A 23158-nucleotide genomic window follows, 5' to 3' on the forward strand; every position below is an offset into this window, starting at 1 on the left:
TTTAGCAACCTCAGAAGCTGTAAAAGGATGAACCAGAGGTAAAAAATGCCCATATTTGGTGAATTTATCAATTATCACCAAAATAGAATTGAATCTATTAGAAGTAGGCAGCCCGTCAATAAAGTCTATAGTAATAAACTCCCAAGCATGCTGTGGAATATGTAAAGGCTGTAATAATCCAGGCTGTAAAACATGCTCATTTTTTATTCTCTGACAAACATCACATTGCTGCACATACTGTTTAACCAGTGCCTTCATTTCTTTTCAATAAAAATACAACTTCAGCCTGTAATAAGTAGCATGTATCCCAGAATGGCCACCTTGTGGTGAATCATGAAGTATAGAAAGAATCTGCTGTCTTAGACCACCTGTCTCACCAACATAAACTTTACCTTTGTATCTCAGAACACCCTTAGCATAGGACCAGTCTGCTATAGAATTATTATCAAGCAGCAACTTAGGAATGAAATCCTTTGCCAAAGAATCCTGCTCATAACTGTTTTCCACCTCTTGAACCCAAGCAGGAATAACAATTGTAGCAGATAACTGATTTAATTCTGATTTGTCTTCAAACTGTCTAGATAAAGCATCAGCAGTTTGTTATGTTTGCCCCTGCGAAACTGAATTGAGTAATCCAGTCCTAACAATTTTGTTAGACCTTTCTTCTGAATAGTAGTACTAATCTTCTGTTCTAACAAATGTTTCAAAGATTCATGATCTGTTTTAATAACAAATAGACTCCCTTCAAGATAATGTCTCCATTTAGAAATAGCCATTAATATTGCTATATACTCCTTCTCATAGATAGACAAATCAATTTGCTTTGGTCCCAAAGCCTTACTGAGGTAAGCAATTGGTCTGCCTTCTTGGGACAAGACTGCTCCTATACCCTTAGAACTGGCATCAGTTTCTAAACAAAATTGTTTTTTAAAATCTGGTAAAGCTAGCACAGGAGCCCTACACATAGTCTCCTTAAGTTTGATAAATGCCTCTCTAGCCTCCTCAGTCCAAAAAAATTGATCTTTTTTCAACATAGTAGTGAGGGTTTACTGATTTCTCCATAACTCCTAATAAATTTTCTGTAATAGCCAGTAAGGCCCAAAAAACCCCTCAAAGATTTCAAATTCCTTGGAATGGACCATTCCTTAATAGCTTGAATTTTTGAAGAATCTGTAGCTACTCCCTGTGGAGAAATAGTATAACCAAGGTACTCCACCTCTGATTGGCCAAAGAAACATTTAGTTCTCTTAGCAAAAAGCTTATTCTGCCTTAGAATTTCCAACACAATTCTCAACTGTTGTGCATGACTATGTAAATCAGGGCTGTAGATTAAAATATCATCAAAGAATACTAGGACAAATTTCCTGAGATAAGCTCCAAATAAATCATTCATAAGAGCTTGAAAAGTAGCTGGTGCATTAGTTAAGCCAAAGGGCATTACCTTGAATTCAAAATGACCATGGTGTGTCCTGAAGGCTGTTTTTGGAATGTCTTCAGGCCTGATCCGAATCTGCCAGTATCCAGATCGTAAATCCAATTTAGAAAAAAATTTAGCTCCAACTAATTCATCCAAAAGATCATCCACCACAGGTATAGGAAATTTATTCTTAACAGTTAAAGCATTTAACTGTCTATAATCAATGCACATTCTCCAACTACCATCCTTCTTTTTAACTAACAAGCAAGGTGAAGCAAATGGACTTTTGCTAGTTTGAATAATTGATGCTGCCAACATTTCAGCCACCTGTTTCTCAACCTCTGATTTTTGATGATAAGGCATTCTATAAGGTTTGACATTAACTGCTTCAATTCCTGATTTTAGAATAATAGAATGATCATGCTTCCTTATTGGAGGCATTCCAGTAGGCTCCTCAAATACATCTCTGTAATCAGCAATTACTGCTTGAATTGTAGGAGGAATTTCATTATAACCAATCTCTGCATTCAGCATATAGATCTCCCCAACTGCTTCAGGATTCTTAATCATCAATTTCTGCATTTTGTTGCTTGAAATTATCCTCATTGCAGTAGTGTGCAATCCTCCCCTCAATACAATCTCTTGGTCACCCATTTTAAAACTAAGAGTCATATTGTTAAAATCCATTAATACTGGACTATATTTCTTCATCCAATCAACTCCTAACACCATATCACTGCCTCCAAGAGGTAAAACCCTAAAATCATATGCAAAAAGAAAATCTTGCATCTCCCAACTCAGTTGTTTACTCTTTGATGTACTATAAAGTTTATCACCATTAGCTACTGTGATAACTAAGGGATTAGTTTCCTCCAATTCCTGCCCTTCTTTAGCCCACCTATTAGTGACAAGACTGTGGGTGCTGCCACTATCAATTAATATACTGAGTGGTTTCCCTTTTATGAATCCTTGAATCCTCAAGGTACTACTTCCTGAACTGCCAGTAATTGCATTCATAGAAATCTCAGGATCTTTTTCTTCTGATGGTATTTTATTAATATTATTTTGAGCTGCTTGTAATTCTTCAGCCTCCTCTTGCTCCTCCACTTCTTCCATAGAATTCAATTGCTTCAATTTGCAATGATGTCCTGGAGTAAACTTGTCACCACATTTATAGCATAAATTATTGGCCCTTCTATAATCCAGTAGCTGCTGTCTGTTTGGAGTGAGCCCTGAACTGTTTTTCAAAGGTGAACTTACTGAAGGATTAGAATTCCTGGAACTGGTAAAATTCCCTGGCAGCATTGGTCTGGAAATACTTCTGAATTTTTTACTTTCCACTTCTGCTGCTAGCTCATAGAGTTTTGCTTTCCTAGCAGCTTCAGCTACAGTCTTGGGTTCCAAAACCTTCACCTTATGCTTCAATTCCTCCTTAAGACCACTCAAAAAACTGGAAACAAAATACTCATCTCCTAGTTCAGGATTAATCTGAAGAAGGTAAGGTTGAAGTTCCTCAAACTGAGCTTCATACTCCTCCACAGAGGACAGTTGAGTCAATTTATTAAATTCATCAATAACATCAATATATCCTTTATCAGCAAATCGATGACACATATCAGAAACAAACTCATGCCAAGTAACTCGACTTTTCTTCATAATATACCCATCAAACCACACTTCAGCCTTACCAGTAAAGTACATGGCAGCTATTTCTAACTTCTGTAATTCAGGAACAACAAATATAGAAAAATATTTCTCACATTTCCTAATCCAACTCCTAGGATTAGTACCATCAAAGAACTGGAGCTCTATTTTTGGTTTCGGAAGAAACATACCAGTGTTGTTATTGCTGGAATATTTTTCCATAAATGGATGACCCTTACTGACAGATTGTTCCCCTGACTCCGTTGTATTTACTGTTGTTTTCATCTTAAAAACATCCTGTGGCAAGGTAGGCTTGGATGCTAGGATTCCCTGTTGTTCTGGTTGAAATGAGTATTTCTCCTTATCATCAAGGACTGTAACTTGTAATGGCACTTTAGTTGCATCCTTTATCTGAATTGTTGGTGCTTGTGGTCGTTCTGCAGGAGTAGATTGCCCAGATTCAGCCCCAGCCTTCTGCATCAACCCCAATAGTTGCTGAAGCATGTTCTTCGTGTCAGTTGTTGTAGCCTCCAGTAGTTGCATCCGCTGCTCCCAAGTACTCTGTTGAGTAAGCCACCAAATTGGAACTGGCTCCACCTCATAAGACTCTGCTGGATCAGCAGTAATGACCGGCGGCTGATCATTGTGAGTCATCTGCTGCAATTTCCTTGTCTTACCCAGCTTGAGAAAAAAATTAGTATTTTTTGAACAAAAATGGCCTTGCTCTGATTACCAATTGTGATGAAATGCTCACAAAATAAGAAAGGATTTAAGAAGATAGAGAGAATAGAGTAAGGAAAACAGAATTCATCATCATTTCATTCATAATATCCATCTCATTACAACTGAATTTTATAGGAATTATTTACTAACAGATTGCCAGCCGTAACATTTCTCTAACAACTTATATTAACCGTTTCTATTGTCTTTTGTTGGCTGTAGGTATTGGGCTCGTCATCTCATGGTCCAATAAGCCTTGGTCTCTTGCTTCAACAGTCCACGCATGGCCCTCTTCATCAGGTAACATCTCAACCCCATCCTTAAACTTCTCATTTAATTTCCCAAATATAATCCCTAATTTTCCCGTGTTTCCCCCTTTCTCCTCATCAGCCTGTAATTTGTTTCCTCGTTTCTTCTCATCATTCTCCCGTCTTGCCTCCTGGCTCGTGACAGAATATCAGCTTGTTGTTACATTGGTGCACGAGGGACTTCGATGGGGACCAGCGGGATGCGAGGCTTGCACATGGGAAGCGATGTGGCTGCTGGAACGCAGGGACACCATCGGAGGTGGCGACAACAAAGAGTAACCTAGGGTTTCACAAGTTTGGCACTTGGGCCAATTGGGCTTTGGCTAAATGGATTTGGGTTTCGATTTTGATTGTAAAGTGGTTAATGGTTTGGGTTAGATGATATTGAAATGAGTTAATTGGATCTGAAGTGTGTAAATGGACATTCATCTATTATTTTAATTAATTAATATAGACAAAATCAAATCAAAGAATCGGAAAGCCATATGGTCTTTTGTTTATTTTAGTTTATATTGATATATATAATTTTATAATCTTAAATTTAAGTTCATACTTATTGACATGGAATATGTGTAAGTCACTAGATAAGACGTTAAATCTTTTAAATAATACCTAATATTTAAATTTTTATGTAAATGAAATAAATCAAATTAAGAGAATCATTTTTATAACAAACTATAAAATGCTCAATTTTTCATATGTTTATTATAAAATTTAGATTTATAAATGTAAAAATTTGTATTTAATCAAGGTGAACAGAAGTTGTGTATAGTTAGATAAAGACAAAGTAAGTCTCATTCTTCTTATTTTGTTGGATTTAATTGTCTTTTGAGTCCTCCAAGTTTTGAAATTAGGTGAATTAGATCTCTGTCTCTCAATACCAGATAACATCTATTCGGAAGACTCTCAATCATTTAACAATGAACGGTCATACATTGACGCAGATGTCGTGTTCAAACCTGGGATCTCAATGAATAACAACATCTTAACCACTTAGGTCTTTTTTTTCATTCATTAAAATATCAACTTAAACATCGAAAACATCTCGAAATACAAAATTCAATGTCCGGTAATTAATATTGTAAACATATACATATACAGATATCTGATCCAGCCTACCACATATATGGAAAAAAAAGTGTAAACATATACATACACGCATATATACATATACATATATCTTGCATGCACTGTTCAAATGTCAACCTTTCCTTTCGTTTTATAGTGATCAAAATTTAATTGTTGGTGAAACAGAAACCGCGGCTTCTCGGGATATATATATATATGTATATGAAAATGGTTGATCCATAGAGGGAAGAGACAATGGAGAGATGGTTGAAAGGGAGCATGATGCATGACTTTTCTTTATCGAGTTGCTGCATAGGCCACATGGATGGCTAGCTTTGTCGGAAGGCTTAATTATAAAGGTTAATTTAAAGATATTTTAATTATAAAAATGGGAGATAATATATGGTCAGTTAAATTATTGATTTGATTATCCAAGAACCAGTTGGATACTTGAACCGGATTACAATTTTCTTATACGATTCTTAATAATTGGAGGGGGAGAGAGAGAGAGAGAGAGAGAGTGGAATAGATAGATGAGAAGCACATGCATGAACGGACCAAAAGGGTCAAAATCGTAATGGGACTAATAATAATAAAAAAGAAGTTGGCCGTTTGATTAGTTAAAGATACCACTGGTGGCAACTGGCAAGTGTGTGGAATGCATACTCTGAAGTTCCAAAGAGTCAAGACTCGACAGTGTAGTTGAGCTTTTGGCGCGTGGTAACGTTATTGGTCGGAGAGCAAAGCCTGTCCCACTCGCCCACTTGTGCTGACATTTTCATGTTCAAACAAACTGGGAGGTCTATTGTACGACAGTCTAGTTCAAAGCTCAAGAACAAATAACAAATAACAAATAGACGTAAACAGAAATGTTTAAATTTTTTTTGGTTGAGTGTAATTTAATATATTAATTTTTTAATATTTTTAGTTGAATTGAAAATATTACGTAAAAGATGACATTTTTAATTATCAAACGAAAATATTATGAATAAGGTGTACAAATGGAAAATGTTTGGAAAAATTTTAAAATTTTAGGGTTTACCAAACTAAAAATATTATGTTTTAATAATAATTTTAATGGCAAAATGTTTTATATAATGGTATTGAGAAAAAGAATTCGTGAAATAATTATTTGAAAAAATTATTTTGTGAAATGGGGATGATGCTACAGTAACAAGGTTGGTTGCCATCCCTTCCATGCGACACCAAAGGGTGTTTCTCGGCTAAATGTGTCCGTGTAATATATAACCAACATTTTTAAAGCATTATTGGTACCAATAATATCACCAATTATTCACCTAGCTATTCACCAATTAATTCCAATTAATTTTTGGCTTTTGCATCAATTGTTTAAAATTTTTTCATGCATGCATGCTCCATCGCATTCACGTCGCTGCCATTCTGGCTTACCAGACAGCAAGGGAGCAGAGGCTGGGGAATCACGGGCCAACCTTGGATTGCTTGGCGACCTATCTCCAAAGGCTGCATGAAGCGCTCGGACGACATGACGATCTGCACAGGTCGCCCGAAGCACCTGACGACCAACCCTCTTACTGTATAAATCACGTTATTTCAGCAAATAATTGATCAAATGCAATTCGTGAAGAATTTTTCTTTTTCAAAGCATTACGTGGGCAAAATAGCCACTTTTAATTATACACACTTTCTATTATTTTTTAACCTTAAATTAGTCTACTGTGAAGTACACATTCTCCAACGCAATGCCAACTAAATTTCAATCATTGGAGCGCGGGTTATTCTGTTATAGTTATAAACACCAAGCACGTAAGAGTAAGGATAAAAAATTCAATTAAATACTTTAAACAAATTAAAAATAAAAATAATTTTTTATCAATAAAAAAGATTAATATCATAAATACTACAATATAATTATATATCATAATGGTGATCTGTTAATAAATTAACAGATAAATACTTTATTTTAGTGATTTAAATGTAAATAATATTTTATAAATAAATCCGTTACACGTGAAGATGCTTTCTTTTATATATATATATATTAATTTTAAATTGTAAAAACAATAAAGGTTATTTTTAAAAGATTTTTGTTATTTGGTAGTGTGTCCCCAAATCCACGTTTGTTAGGATGAATAATATTTCCGTTTAATATTATAATTATATGATGTTATTTGCATGGCCATGGGTTTGACAACTCACAACAATATAGAGTTTAGGATGAATAAAAAAAAGGGTTGAAATTATTTATAAAATGTAAAACTATTTTAATTTTATATAGGTTTAAAATTATTAGAATGATGAAAATAAATATTCGTTTATCTTATTAGTGTTCATCTTATTAGTTTATTTTCGTTTATCTAACGATCTTAAATAGTTAAATTTATATAAAATTTAAAAAAATTAGGATAAAATACACAAATGATCCCCTGACTGTGAGATATTGTTTTATTGAGTCCCTTAACTATTAAAAGTTACAAAATGATTCATCAGTTATAGGGAGCTACTTTGTTGAGTTCCCTGATTATTAAAAGTTACAAAATGGTCACTCGATTATTCATTATGTTTCAAATTCATCATTTTGGTTAAAAAGTTGACGACCATTTAAGTTAGACGTTAAAATACTGACTGAGATATGATATTCGTTTAAGATTATGACATCAGATTTTATCATTTCTTAATTAGACAATTAATGTACAACTCAGATTGTTGTCGATTTTTTAATAGAAAATGAGGAGTTTAGAACATAATGAATAATTGGATAATCATTTTATAACTTTTAATAATCGAAATACTTAATAAAATAATATTTTATGATCACAATCATTTATGTACTTTATAAAAAAAAAAATTATAAGGTGTGATGAGATTTTATATACGAATAAAAGTCACTGTCTGCCTGCCTGCTCGAAACCACCCCTGTTTTCCATTAGCACAGGTGGGCTGCTGCGAATATCGAAAACGACAGGCAATGAAAGCTTAGGCTTTGTTTATTGTTTTAAATCTATTTAAAAACCACAAAATTACATGAAATTTTAACATTTTAGAGGCTTGACGAATTTCTCGGATCTGAGAATATTTTGTCTGATAACAAAAATCAATCGACCTACAGCAGTAATCGAACGGGTTAATATTTTAGGGCTAATGGCTTTACACTGGGCCTTTTAAATACAATAATCTGATAATCAGTGAAATTAGTATCGGGTAGTTGCACGTGAATTTCATGGACTTTTTGGGTATTTGGATTTGGTGAGTGTTTCGTTGGAGGAGGAATGAGTATTTTAATTACCAATCGATTAATTCAGTTGATAAACAATTTAATATCATCTAAGTAAAGTCTTAGATTCGAGTTTTTGTTGATGCAGAAAATTCATGTTAAGAGACTCACCACTAAATCTAGATGTGTAACTCGAATCGACCTAAATTAATCAGGACAAAACCTTAAAATCGAAGGTTAACCAGAAAACAACAGCAACTGTGTTGGTTTTTCTTCAGTGGCGTGAAAGAGCTTGACACGATAGATCCATTGGATCTTACGATTTTAATCAACAAAAGATTTCTCAAACTCATAATTTTTTTTATTAACCCAAAGTACTTATAATTAATAGTATTTGTTTTAAAGACTCTTAATCACTTGATAATGAAAGTTTAATTACCTTGTAGTTTATGGTGTTCGAATCTTAATACCTCTAAAAATAACAACTGTTCCTCGTATACTCATAAATTAAAAGTGATAAGAAAGATATTTATAATTAACAGTTAATGGAATAAATAGAATTGAGACGATCATCTAATAATGAATCTTTGTAATACTTTATTTAGATTAGTTGGTTAATAAATTAAAGATTAGTAGTTTTAAAAAAAATCAACTGTCCTAAGTGACACATTATTATGATTAAATAATTCAGAATTGATCATTTTTATCGAGGATTTACTGTTTTATCAACTAGTTGGTCTCGTAAAACAAGGCATTAAATCATTTAAGCAAAAGGTGTTGAAATCCTACAATGTATCACTCATGATAATTTGATGAAAGTTCGATCGTTAACAGATATACACGACTGCACGAAGAGCAACTGGAAAATTCTATAATTTTATTAAGGGGTTGTTTGTTTACTGCTGAATGTTGAATCGTTCAACATTCATCGTGTTTGATTCTCACATCTGAATGAAGACTATGCTGAATGAAACAGCAAAACACTGCTGAATGATTCAGCATTAAAGTACATTTTGAATCATTAAACACCCGATATTTTACCATAATACTTATTTTTTTCACATGTTGTCTTATTAAACAATCATATCTTATAATATAATAAATCATTATGAAGGTAAAAATGAAAATATTCATAATTCAGATTGTACCTTCATATCAAACAACATGTCACATTCAGAGTTAATTCATATAGAGCCTTTTAATCATTCAGGACATTGAATCATTCAACGCTTAATTATTTTATTTTATCAAACAACCCTTAACCATCAAATTTGACATGAAAAGAAGGGATAAAAAAAGGGAGGAAAAGATGGATTTTCATTTCTTTTTTTGGGAAAAAAATTACTAATTTTGGTGTATAGATTGGCCATGAGATGCCCTCTCTGGCAAAGGGCAATTGGGTTAGTGATCGTCCTTGCAGAGAAACAAATGCTCCGCTCTGTGTATGTATCCTAATTCATGAATTGCCGACAATTCGGAGCTTTACATAAACAGGGGAACGTTGAATTCCTCTGGCTCATCTGGATCGAACAAGTAATCGTACCTGGCAACCGATCAAACAACGCGTTACGGAATTTAACCAACGATACTAAGAGAGCAAAGGAGATAGATACATTAGCTCGTCTCCGGCAGACACGTTGGTCTTGGCAATAAGAACGATCCGACCTCTCATCATATGCGACGCTCATAATCCTAGCCTAACAGTTGGGCATGCACTGCATGAGACCAAGAGTGATTAAGATTTCAAACCAGTTAGTCCTATCATATTTTCATCCTTCGGCAAAATCCCGGCTTTGTTTAAGTGCGCTATGTTCGCTTTGCCGGTGGCATCCACCACGACTTCTTCACTGATCTTGAACAGCTGCAAACATAATATGTTGATACCACATTTCAGATTCAACTCGAGAATATCATATATGCAAATAGATAAGTAAGATTTCTGGCCGAATGAAGAACATGTTGAAGATTTGTGAATGACTAGAAAGTAACTCATCTTACATAGCAATCTTTTCCTTCTATTCAGTACCATGCTTCTCTGAGATCAGCAATACTTCCCCTCACTTGTTCCCCGCGGTATTCAAGAACCCGAAGACAGACAAAAGCCTCACTCCTCCTTGAATTCGAACCAAGAAAGGCTTTTCATAAAAATACCATTTCTCCTTCTTGAATGTTTCTGCGGGCAAAGAGGCCCCGCCCATGTATTCGAGATCTACCAAAGCAAACTCGATCATGTTCACTTCTCTGCACGTGTTACATGCATACATATCGTTTAGCAAGCTGATCAGAAAATTAAGTTATCGAAAGGGAAAATGAATGCAGATTTGCCTGTAAGTGGTGGAGTCGTTCTTTGAAAGACGAAAAACCTCCAGGCTCCTCTACTACCTATTTATTAGATTGAACAGAATAAAAAATGGATGTGAATCAGAGGAGAAAAGAATGTGAACAAACTCAGAGATTGTAGAAAGGGGAGAGGTTTACCCTGAATGAATTCAACTCTGTATAGTGCTTAAAGGATGATGGCAAGGTCTTGTTAACCGGTGGGGCATAGCTTCATCTTCAGTTCTCTAGGTAAAGAAATAATACTACCGAGATTAAAATAATTTGGAGGGACAGAAGCATGAATCGTTTACTCTAGATTCAGAAAAGAAACATCGCTGTTTGACCTGGCAGAAACTTATAAGATGAATAAATTTAGGCGAACAAATACCCCGAGACTGTTGCGGAAGACGACTATCAGATAGAGCAAATTCACAACTGATAATTTGAGAAAATAAAAATGAAGATAAAAGAGACACAAAATTTACGTGGAAAACTCCTAAATAATATAGGGTAAAAACGATAGAAGAATTTCACTATGAGAAAATAGGAATTACAACTTCTCTCCATCTACCAAGGAGAAAACAATAATAATTATCTCTTGATAAAAAGGAGAAAACAACTCTCAAGAAACTCAGTAAATTCTCTAGTATTGGGAGAAAACTAGAATGATTTGGGATGTTTTTGAAACTAAATGGGTTAGGGTATTTATAGTTGAAGCTTAAGGACTAATCTTGTAAATACCCTAAATTACAATGACTAAAATTAAGATTTTACCATTTCCAAAAAATTCAACAAATGCTAGCTAATTTTCGGTGCCATTAATTTTGTGAACTTTCGGTGCCATGTGCACCGTTCTTGACTTTCAACAATCTCTCACTTGAAGATTTGATTGGAACAATCATATCTTCACATCATTCTTTCTACCTTGTACCTTCATGTTGCTTACGTCTCTGACAGGCCACAAGAGGATCGACACCGCGTAAATTTATCAGCGTTGATCGCTTTCGTCATGAAATCTGCTATGTTGTCTTTGGTATGGATCTTCTGCATATCTACCGTCTCTTCTTCCACCTTTTCACGAATGAAATGGTATTAAACTCGTATGTGCTTTGTCCTTGAATGAAATGTTGGATTCCTTGCTAAATACAAGGCACTTTGACTGTCACAAAGCAAAGAGACATACTCTTGATTGTGCCCAAGCTCCCCCAATAGCATATTCAACCAGATTACTTCTTTACTGGCTTGTGTAGCTGCTACATATTCTGCCTCTGTTGTGGATGTAGCCACAACTGACTGCAATTTTGAAACCCATCTTACAGCTCCACCAGCAACTTTGAACACATATCATGTAGTAGATTTGCTTTTATCCAAATCCTCTGCATAGTCAGAATCGACATACCCATTAATAAGTAAGTCTGATCCTTCATAACATAATGCAATATTTGAGGTCCCTTTGATGTATATCAGGATCCTCTTTACTGTATTCCAATGCTCTTTGCCTGGATTCGCCATGTACTGACTAACCACTCCCACTGCTCGTGTAATGTCTGGTCTTGTGCATATCATAACGAACATTAAACTTCCCACTGCTGATGCATACGGTACTCGAGACGTCTCCATCCTCTTTTCTTGGTTGCTAGGACTCATACTGGAGGATAATTTGAAGTTAATAGGAAGAGAGGTAGAAATTGGCTTACAATCTTGCATGCTAAATCGTGACAAGATCTTCTTCAAGTAATTCTTTTGTGAAAGCCAAATCTTCCTATTACTTCTGTCTCGGTGAATTTGTATCTCTAGAATCTTGTTTGTTAATCCCAAGTCCTTTATTTCAAATTCCCTAGCCAGTTGTGCCTTTAACTCTTCAATATGATCTTTGTTGGGTCTTGCAACCAACATGTCATCCACATACAACAACAATATAACAAAATCGTTATCACCAGACCTCTTGAAATAAGCACACGGGTCTGCATTAAGTCTGTTGTATCCAAGACACATAATGAAGGAATCAAATCTCTTATACCAACACCTCGACGCCTGCTTTAGACTGTACAGAGATTTGTTCAACCTGCAAACCAAGTTCTTCTTTCTTTTTCTTCAAAACCTTCAGGCTGGAGCATGTAAATCTCTTCTTCAAGATTGTCATGAAAAAAGCTGTTTTAACATCTAGATGCAAGTTCAATGTAGTACACATTGCCAAAACTACTCGATCTGTTGTTAGTCAAACCACAGGAGAAAAGATTTCATTGAAATCAATATATTCTTTTTGAGCATATCATTTGACTACCAGTCTTGCACGATACCTCTCAACTTGTTCGTCACTATTTCGCTTGATTTTGAAGACCCATTTATTACCAATTGGCTTCCTTCCTTGTGGTAGTGGCACAAGGTCCCATGTATTTTTTTTTATGAAGGGCTTTAATTTCTTCTTGCATCGCCATCATCCACAGTGAAGCATCTGAGTTGTTTATTACCTCCTAGTATGCTGATGGCTCACCGTCCTATGTTAAAAGATAGTATGCAATATTACCTTCTATAACATAATCTGAGTGCCAATTGGGACGTCTTCTCACACGATCTGATTGACGAGTTGTTGGAGCTTCAGAACTCTCTGGTTCTTGTTCATCATGTGTTGATTCTGTTTCAAAAGAATCTCATTGTTTAAACTCTTTTTCCACATGTATCTGTGTAGTCTCTGACTTTTCAGCGCTACCATCTTCTTCTTTTCTTTGTAACTTATCTTCTACAAAGATAACATCCCTGCTAATGATCATTTTGCGGGCAGTGAGATCTCACAAGTGATACCCCTTTACACCATCAGCATACCCCAAGAATTTGCATTTCTTGGATTTTGGATCCAACTTTGAAATTTCTTGGGAGTTGTACATCACATACACAATACTTTCAAATACATGGAGGTTTGAATAATCAACTGGTTTATCAGTCCACATCTCCATTGGTGTCTTCAACTCTATTGCAGTTGATGGAGCTCGATTCACCAAATAACAGGCGGTATTGACTGCTTCTGCCCAGAATGATTTTTGTAGGCATACATTCCTCAACATTACTCTTGTTCTTTTTAACAAGGTTCTGTTCATCCACTCTGCCACTCCATTTTGTTGAGAAGTGTTTGGCACTGTGAACTGTCTTTTGATGCCTTCTTTTCTGCAAAAGTCATCAAATTATTTCTTATGTATTCTCCTCTATTATCTGTTCTGAAACATTTGATCTTATTTCCAGAATCAAGTTCCACCCGCGCTTTAAAGTTTTTTAAAGTTGAAAACACATCTGACTTCTTCTTAATAGGGTATATCCAACATCTCCTAGAGTAGTCATCAATAAATGAGATAAAGTATTTTGCTCCACTTAGGGATGTAACTGGTGCTTTCCATATGTCAGAGTGAACCAATTCTAGAACACTTTTGCCTCTAGAATTTGTTGTGTTGAATTTCAATCGGCACTGCTTACTTGTTATGCAATGCTCACACAAAGTAAGTGATACCTTTGTTAAGCCTGGAAGTAGCTTTTGCTCCACAAGGACTTTCATTCCTTGTTCTGACATGTGTCCAAGTTTCTGATGTCATAGCATTGCAGAATCTGAACTACATGAGGCAACAGAGGCTTCTGCTTCTAACAAAGTCTTTTCCTTCAACATGTACAAGTTTGCAGCTATCTTTTCACCTTCATGATTCCTTTTCGTGTTTCAATCTTACTTGCATTATTATCCAACAATCCGTAAGATAATAAATTTTTCTTCAGGCATTTCACGTGTTGCACATCTCGAACAACTTTAATTTGATGGTTCCAACGCCAATGATCTCTAAGGCATGATCATTGCAACTATACACAGATCCTCCTGAGACATGTTCATAATGATGGAACCATTCTCTTCTTGAGGTCATGTGATATGTTGCTCCCGAATCAATGAGCCATATATCTGTAAATCTTTTTCTGCCTTCCACGGTGGTTGACACTTCACAACATAGAGCATTTTCATCATCTGAAGTGTTTGCGGTATTGCCTTGTAGATTGAAGTTTTTATTTAGACTCCAACAATCCTTCTTCAAGTGACCATTCTTTCCACAGTTGTAGCACTTTAAATTCTTCTTGCTCCTCGACTTTGATCTACCATTTTTGCGACTGCTGCTTTGGCCACGTTCTGTTGATCTCTCTTTCATCGTTGTCAACGCTTCTGCTTGTTGCAGATTTACTTATATGTCTTCCTTGTTCTTGCTCCAATTTTCTTCTTGTAGAACAGCAGCTGCAACGTCATCGAAGACTAGACTGGTGATATTAATGTTTGTTAAGTTGATGATGAGTTGGTTATACGAATCATGTAGACTTTGAAGTAGAAGTTCAGCACGTTCTTGTTCTCCTATTGTACATCTTAAGGATGTAAGCTGAGAAAATAGAGTGTTCAGCGTGTTTAAGTACTCTGTCACTGAAGTAGATTCTGGCATCCGGAGAGTGTACAATTTCCTCTTAAGTAAAATTTTATTATGCAGTGATGTGGCCTCATACAATTTGGTGAGATGATCCCATATCTCCTTAGTTGTATTCTTCTCCTCGATGCTTGACAATACTTCATCTGCTAATGCTAGATGAAAGTTTGCCATAGCATTCCCGTCCATTTCGATCCATTTGTTGTCATCTGTGAAATCCACCGGCCTTTCACTGATAGCTGCTAGACAACCGTCTTTCCTCAGGATGACCTTCATCTTCAATTTCCACAGTAAGAAATTTCTCCCATTAAACTTTTCAATATCAAATTTCGTTGCCATAACTTCTATTATGGATAGCTCCCACTATTTCACTATCGTGAATAGTTCTCTGGAACCTTCAAATAATGGGTAATAACTTCTTACTTTCTTATGTTGGAGGATCCACTTTTTGGTGGCAACCGCAAAGACAATAAATAGATATTACACACTCTAATATGGCTCGGATACCAATTGTTGCGGAAGACGGCTATCAGATAGAGCAAAATCACAACTGATAATTTGAGAAAATAAAAATGAAGATGAAAGAGACACAAAATTTACGTGGAAAACCCCTAAATAATATAGGGTAAAAACCACGGGCAACAGTAGAAGAATTTAACTATGAGAAAATAGGAATTACAACTTCTCTCGATCTATCAAGGAGAGAACAATGATAATTCTCTCTTGATAAAAAGGAGAAAACAACTCTCAAGAAACTCTCTAAATTCTCTAGTATTGGGAGAAAACTAGAATGATTTGGGATGATTTTGAAGTTAAATGGGTTAGGGTATTTATAGTTGAAGCTTAAGGACTAATCTTGTAAATACCCTAAATTACAATGACTAAAATTAAGATTTTACCATTTTCAAAAAATTCAACAAATGCTAGCTAATTTTCAGTACCATTAATTTTGTGCACTTTCGGTGCCATGTGCACTGTTCTTGACTTTCAACAGAGACAATATGTTCAAACATTTCAGACTTTCATGTAAGCTTACCTTTCTATTACTGTTTGATCTTTTGAAGACCCGGCACCTAGCAGCAGAAAATGGCTCAATCTCGGTAGTTTCCACAATTGGAGCCTCTTCAATTTTCAGTGTGTTTGATGAAATTAGCCTTGACCCACTCTTCTTCTTCTTTTGAACGAGGCTCTTGGCAGAGAAGACCCCTAGAGGAGACTGTATGATTAAAACAGTGTCTGGATTTGGAGCGCTGCACGAAATTGAAATACGAATAAAAACAAGAACCAGAGATTAGCACAATGAAATCGCTAAAGGAATACAGCAGATAAGTATCTAAAGCATACCGACGATAAGCACAATATGAAACCATTTTTGTCATTTGTCTGCCATTTTTCTCCAAGCAATGCAACTGCAATTTGAACAGAACATATAAAATAATTAACAAGAGATCAACTGGATGATCCTTGGCAGGTAAAACCCAAAGCAATGAAAATTAGGTTGCTGCTTCGGCAGACATGCCTACATATGGAACTCATGGTACAGGGTTGATTAGGTACCGAATTTTAAAATTTACTATTTATTCATTGATTTATCCAATTGAATGAGATCATATTATTAAAAGGAAACTGAAGAAGGTAGATGCCAACGAGGGAGAATCTCATGTTGGTTATAGAAAATGGCACTGCAAGTGTTAGGTAGAACGATTAACTAAAAGTAACTTACTTCCATGCCGTAACCAGCTCTTGATGCACACATGACATGGTAATACGTTGAACACTTACAGCATTGTGTGCAAGAACCATCAATTTGCTTGCAAATAACACAAATCTGCAGTTCATGTGAAGAAGCCATAGTTATAAGCATATATCACCAATAGGAACCAGCTAATAAAGCCATCTTCATGTACCAAAACACAAAACAAAACCGCAATTAGAACAATTGCAAATAAAAGTTTGGATATTTTAGCACAATTATCATCCCCAAGATAACACAGTAGGAACTATTCATTTTACACCAAGAAAATTCTATTATGTTCAAAGGAACCACTTCTCAGACAAGCACCAATCTTCAACCCATCAACATACAGCACAGCGTTCGGTTGTTCACTTCACATGAACTGGTTCATATTTTTCTGTCATGATAAATGTAATAATTAGCATAACCCAAAGGAAATGGAAAAAAAGGGAAAAAAGAAGAAAAGGGAAAAACACAATCATGAAATTGCTAATCTGATGCCTAGAAGAATACCCTGCAAAAAAGCAAGCAGCTTCTGCTTCCTTTCTCTTATTGGTGGTCGTTTAGGAGGGTTTGGTAGAGGTGGTAGGCTGGTAGCATTTGTATGGTACTCTGCTAACTGAAGCATCTGCAAGGTTAGGCACGAATCAAGTAAACAGAAAATCCTCAGAAGCAAAACAGTGCCAAAATGGTTAATAAAAGGTAGTAATGACTTATCTTAAAAGAAGTAGACCCCTTTACTTATATAAAGAGTTGGAAAACAGATAAAAAGGTTTAAGAACTTGGTTCACATACCCCCCCTCCAAGCTAAAGTTCAACTAAAAGTCAACCAATTAGGAAAAGGAAGATGGGAAACATTGATACAGAATAGTATGTCATTCTACATGTTTTTTTTAACAAACTTATTTCACATTCAAAGAAGCAAACTATTAGCAGAGGTAAGATATAGAGAACCGAAAAGAAAAAGGTCCAAAAGTTGTACAAACCCATTGTTCTAATGGCAGCAAGGAACCTATCACCTTCACGCTAATCCTCCAATTTCTTTCTCTGGAACCAGTGTGCCTTTCCCACTCACTAAGTGCTTGCTTCTCAGACCCACAGGACCCGCACTTGCAAACAACTCTGGAATAGAAGATATCATAATGAAAAGACTCCCAGTCAAAATCCAGAAAGCTAAATTCTTTTAACCAGATGGGACAAGTTATGTCACTCGGAATATAACTCACCTAGCGCACTTAAAGGTTTTTTGTATGTTGGAGGAAATTAAACTTATTTTGTATTGATTTAGATAAATCCCAGTAACAATACTTGTTTAGCAGATGTAAATTTTACCGGAAGTAGCATCAAATTTTCTTGAATGGAATCACGGACTATTAAATTGCAATGGTGTCATTAACGGTATTCAGAAAACAAATTTCCACGTACCGAACAATGTGGAAAACAGACAGAGAAGTTAAAACACACCGAAGCAGTGAAGATGTTTTAAGAAGTATCAAGTGGAAAAGAAAAAGAGAGATTTATTTGCTAATAAAAAAACCTCCTTAAAAGTGGAGGGTTGGGTAATATAAGTCTTGAACCCCACAGCAGAGAACAGTAACCTGATCGACCGTTGTTAGTTTTTTATCAGCATAAAAGGTTTTACAGGCATTAGAAACATCGAGGTGAAGAATAAAGAATCAGCCAGAAGAATTCCATGAATTATTTTCTCATGCATAATTGCATATAGACATGTTATGTAAAACAAGGTAAATCATAATATACACACTGACAGACAAAAACATTAATTTCAAATAGAACATACTTAATTTTGGTTTAGTTAACTGCAATAAAAGAAAAATACGTGGTTATGAAAAGTAACACAGACATTAAACAGTGGAATCATAATTAAAGATCCAGAAAAAAACATTGCTACAGACCCTAGCACATGTTTTACACAAAATTTGGCCTTCAGGAGCAGACGCTTTCATTTTCTTTCCCACTTTAAATAGGAGGTTCATGCCACAGCCTTCACAAGGCCTCGAAAGAAGCCCTGCCAATATATTTAAACTGGGAACATTAACCTCTATGTTTCAATTGTTTTAGATAAACATATAAAAAGGATATGGAAAATGATCTCTTACACAATCCAGGTAAAATAATTTAAAGCTCATAATCTCTCTAGCATCCGAGGCTCAAATTTGTTCTAACCCCCACCCCCTGCCTTCCCCAAAAAAGAAAGAAAACTCAGGTTTCAATAAAGATAAGACGCAAATGGATTCCCCAAGCCCAAAATGTAACATCACCTATGTAACACCCCGAAACCGGTATTGTACATTGGACTTAGGATGCTAAATAAGCTCAATTTAAATCAATTGGGTCAAGGATGAAGGATTTAGACTTGTAAGAAGCACACTAAATGTTAAAAAGGGTATTTTTTTTGCTGTGGGCATAAAAGAAGAGGGATCAAGGGAATAATTAACTCCTTGTTTGAAAATAAGGTTGAACCCTTGTCATCTCTTCCTCTCTTCTCTCCTCTCTCCTTGATCCTCAAAGTTGAAAATAAGTGAGAGCTTTATTGTGTAGCAAGGCTTATCAAAATTTCTAAAGGTAAGAAATGAAATCTACACCCTTAAAGCTCCATTTCTAGCTAAGAATTTTAAAGTTTGACCATGGTGACCAAAATGTGGGTTTTAGAGAGGTTTTTGATTCATGAACTTGAGAGTATTAAAATCAGTTTGTAACCTCTTTGTTTGCTTTGACTAGTGAAGGAGCTTCGTGAGTGTTCTAAAGTCAAGAACAAAGATAAGCTGGTGTTTGGGTGACTCTTGAAGCCTTTTTTCTTCAACTCGAGCTAAGGTAACACATAAGAAACTCCCATCTACCATGTGTAAGCCATGAACTACGTTTTGTTTGTTTGTGTGCTCATTTGGAGCTAAGTGAGTGTTAATAGTAGCATGCTTAATTGATACTTTTGTTGAGTTAAAAATGACTCTTTGTATTGCTAATAAACCCCATAAAACTTAACAAGCCTTTGGGTAGCCTTAAAGGGCCTTATGAGAGGTTTAAGAAGCCATTTTCGTGCCCAAACAGGCACTCTGGTCCGTCGATATCAATATTGTTCTTTGTATAGGGCAAAACTGAGGTAAATTAGAGGATGAGTATCGATGCCCCTTCAAGGAGTATCGATACTCGGGGTCCAATATCGATACTTATAGGATGATATCGGTACTGGTGACAAAATTGAGGATTCCAGTAGCCAATGGGTATCAATACCATAGAGAGAGTATTAATACTCTCCATCATGGTATCAATACTGGATTAAAATTTAAACATCGAAGCTAAAATTGGTATCGATACTGGCCTCAGTATCGATACTAACCTTATAGTATCGATACTGATAGACTTAGTATCAGTACTGACTAGTTGTTTTGCACAGAAAACTTTGTTAACTTCATAATTTTAAAAGGGGTTATGGGAACATCGAGGGCACTTAAATAAGACTACAAATGAGAATATTTTTCGAAATCCTTATGAACGACAACACAAATTTTATGGCATAAAACTAGCCTTTGTTTGTCACTTGGGCAACGACGAGGACACCCGAGTTACTTGAATGATTGCACGTACTATTCGAATATGTATGTAGAGGTATCCAAATTCTCTACCCCAGTGCTATGACACTTTTGTAGCAGTGTTGAGACACTTTAGTATTAGTGCTAAGGCACTTTCGTTATTTAATGTCAAACCACGTTGTGATCCTTTTGATGTTGTGTTGCATATCCTCATACGATGAATTATGCCTATTGCATACCGTTGTACCATGACTTAACTTGCTAAGCATTCGTAGCTAATGGATGCATGCATATAGTGGAGTTATTTATGTGACACTGAGCTCGTAGCTTAGCGTTCAAAATTATTTATGTTCGTAGGTTAATAAGTTCCGGATTCGGGAGCTTATCATCGGACTGTCAGATTCCAGATATCAGCAGCAGCAAAGTATGTCTCGATTATTATAACGGGCATGTATTATCGTAGACCCTTTTATAATTGAGTCATAACTTTTGGACTACTGTATAGGATAAATTATTTTGGGAGCTTCCCGATTTGTAAACTTAACTACTATTATCTTATTTTGTTTTAAATGCGATAAATTAATGTTTTAAGAAAGAAAAAATATAGGTTAGCTACTTCGGTGTTCTCGTGTAATGCCCAATCCTACCGATTTTTTTTAATAGGATTTGGGTGTTACAACCTACGGCCTTCTAGTGGATGGGACTCCTAATGTGGGGGTAGGAGAAGACTTTTGAAATTTCAATAAACATATATCCAAAGAAACAAGAGAGGAGTGAACAAGATAGTGCATTCTACAGCAACTTGCCTGATTAGGAAGGTGACAATCATGATACTGGTTTGGACCAATACCTTCCTGAACCCATCTAAGAACAGATTCTTCATACGTTGTATTTCCAGCAGCGATGTTAATATCCTGCATCATCTTCTCCGTAAAACCCTGTTCTGCCAGAAAAGCTTCTTCCGTCGCCAATTGGAAATCGCTAGGCTTGCACCTGTGCAGTCCAGGTTGAAGATACTAATTTTTTACCCATTTTTTTTATTATTGATATTATTATTATTATTATTATTATTTATTATTATTATTATTAAAATTATTATTACAAACATGCCAAAATCGGGGCCCAATTATAAATTTGGAAGCCCAACCAGATGTCCCAACTGAAACCCTAAACTAATTTAGGGTTTTAGCTAGGGTTTTCTAAACCCTAGCTTCCAGCCGCCTCAATCTTCCAGAAGTCCAGCCGCCGCCTCTGCTCAGCCGCCACCTCTACGTTGACGCTTCAGCTGCTGCCACGCCATCGTCAGTGCCACGCCACCTCACCGAGCTTTCCAGAAGGCCAACTGCCCCTCCCCACGTCGAAGCCCTATGGTGAGTCACCACTATAGTCTGGTGACTCACCTAGGGTCACCATTTGGGACCGGTCCGAGAGCCACACCGTCGATGGCTATAAAAGCCATCGACCACCTGCAAAAAAAAAGACAAGAGACAGCCACGGAAAGCGAGAGCGACAGAGAGAGATACACACAGCAGAGGAGAACACACAGAGAGAGAAAAGAAAGCAACCCAGCAACCACGAATAGCAAGGAAAAGACGGAGAGATACTTACCGAGGAAGCCACGCCTTCACCGGATTTCATACCAGTCTCGATACGTCATCAAAAACCTTTGAAAATCGAAGGTATTTTCCTAGATTTGCTCTGATCGGTAGCTATTTAAGAAAAAATGACACCAGAATCGTCTTTAGGAGGGTTTGATCTACGTTTTGAGAAGTTTTGGTGTTTTCCGACCATCGGTGACGGTGGCCGATGGCGAGATCGGCGACAGTGATCGACGCCGGTGAGGGAATCCTAGAGAGAGGCGAGAGAGTTTTCTTCTCTCTCAGTTAGAGAGAGAAGAGAAAGAAGAGAAATGAGAATACTTGCCCTTCGGGCCAGCCATCTGGGGAATTTATACCCCTTCCCAAACGACACCGTTTTGGGGAGGGGTATATCCGTAATTTTGCGTTTGGTCAAATCCCCTCCGCAATCCATTAGCTTTGTAACATTCCATTTTAGTCACTGAAATCAAATTCTAAACGTTTTAATTTGGTCTTCTAATTTTATTTACTTTATAATTTAGTCACTAATATGTTTATATAATTAGGTAAATGACAGATTTAGTCCTTTAATTTTAATAATTAATATTTTAATCTAGAAAGTATGTTTTAATTTGTTTTAATTTAATATTCGAATTTAATATAATTATAATTTAGTCATTAAATTAAATAAATGAAAAATAGTATATCTAATCCCTGTAGTTTTAAATAATTAATTATAAATTAGGTATTTAATTTTATTAGATTATAATCTAGTCCCTAAGATTAATATTTTCATTTATTTTACAAGCTTTACATTTTAATACTATGTTTTAATTTTATTTATTTTAAACATTGTTTAATCATATGTTACTTTTATATATTTATGTTTATATTTAATTATCATTACTATTACTATTATTATTTATTAGTTATGTCAATATATATATATATAAATAATATTTATTTAGTCTTATAAATATATATTAAATAATATTCATTTATTTTATGAAATTACTATTTATAAATTTAATATATTATTTTAAATCATTTCAATCATATTTTAATATATATTTATCAATATTAAGAAATGACAGTCTTAAAGCAACTGGATGTCCATTTTCTGATATTTTTAAATAAAAAAATAAATATTTTAATATATAAATATGTTTTTATATTATTTTCTATTA

General features: G+C 35.4%; 1 protein-coding gene and 1 pseudogene across 1 annotated transcript; both read right to left on the reverse strand.

The window, feature by feature from the left end:
• Positions 1 to 264: 264 nt before the first annotated feature.
• LOC120184185 lies at positions 265 to 3715 on the reverse strand. The gene is made up of 4 exons (XM_039188711.1): positions 1442 to 3715; positions 1051 to 1294; positions 697 to 910; positions 265 to 577 (listed from the first exon to the last, which is right to left on the reverse strand). Exons 1-4 carry the CDS (start codon positions 3713 to 3715, stop codon positions 265 to 267), a joined length of 3045 nt encoding a protein of 1014 aa, XP_039044642.1.
• Positions 3716 to 9636: 5921 nt separating this feature from the next.
• Positions 9637 to 22032, reverse strand: LOC120184187 (annotated as a pseudogene).
• Between the last annotated feature and the right edge of the window lie 1126 nt (positions 22033 to 23158).

This window comes from Hibiscus syriacus, unplaced genomic scaffold, assembly GCF_006381635.1.
Source record: "Hibiscus syriacus cultivar Baekdansim isolate YM2019G1 unplaced genomic scaffold, ASM638163v2 tig00112857_pilon, whole genome shotgun sequence".
NCBI lineage: Eukaryota > Viridiplantae > Streptophyta > Magnoliopsida > Malvales > Malvaceae > Hibiscus > Hibiscus syriacus.

Coding starts and splice junctions, on each gene's coding strand:
- LOC120184185 (XM_039188711.1), bottom strand. CDS start 3,715: ATGACTCACAATGATCAGCCGCCGGTCATTACTGCTGATCCAGCAGAG. Junction 911..1,050: donor TAGGAGTTATGGAGAAATCA/GTAAACCCTCAC, acceptor AATTTTGTTTAG/AAACTGATGCCAGTTCTAAG. Junction 578..696: donor CATGAATCTTTGAAACATTT/GTTAGAACAGAA, acceptor TGCTTTATCTAG/ACAGTTTGAAGACAAATCAG.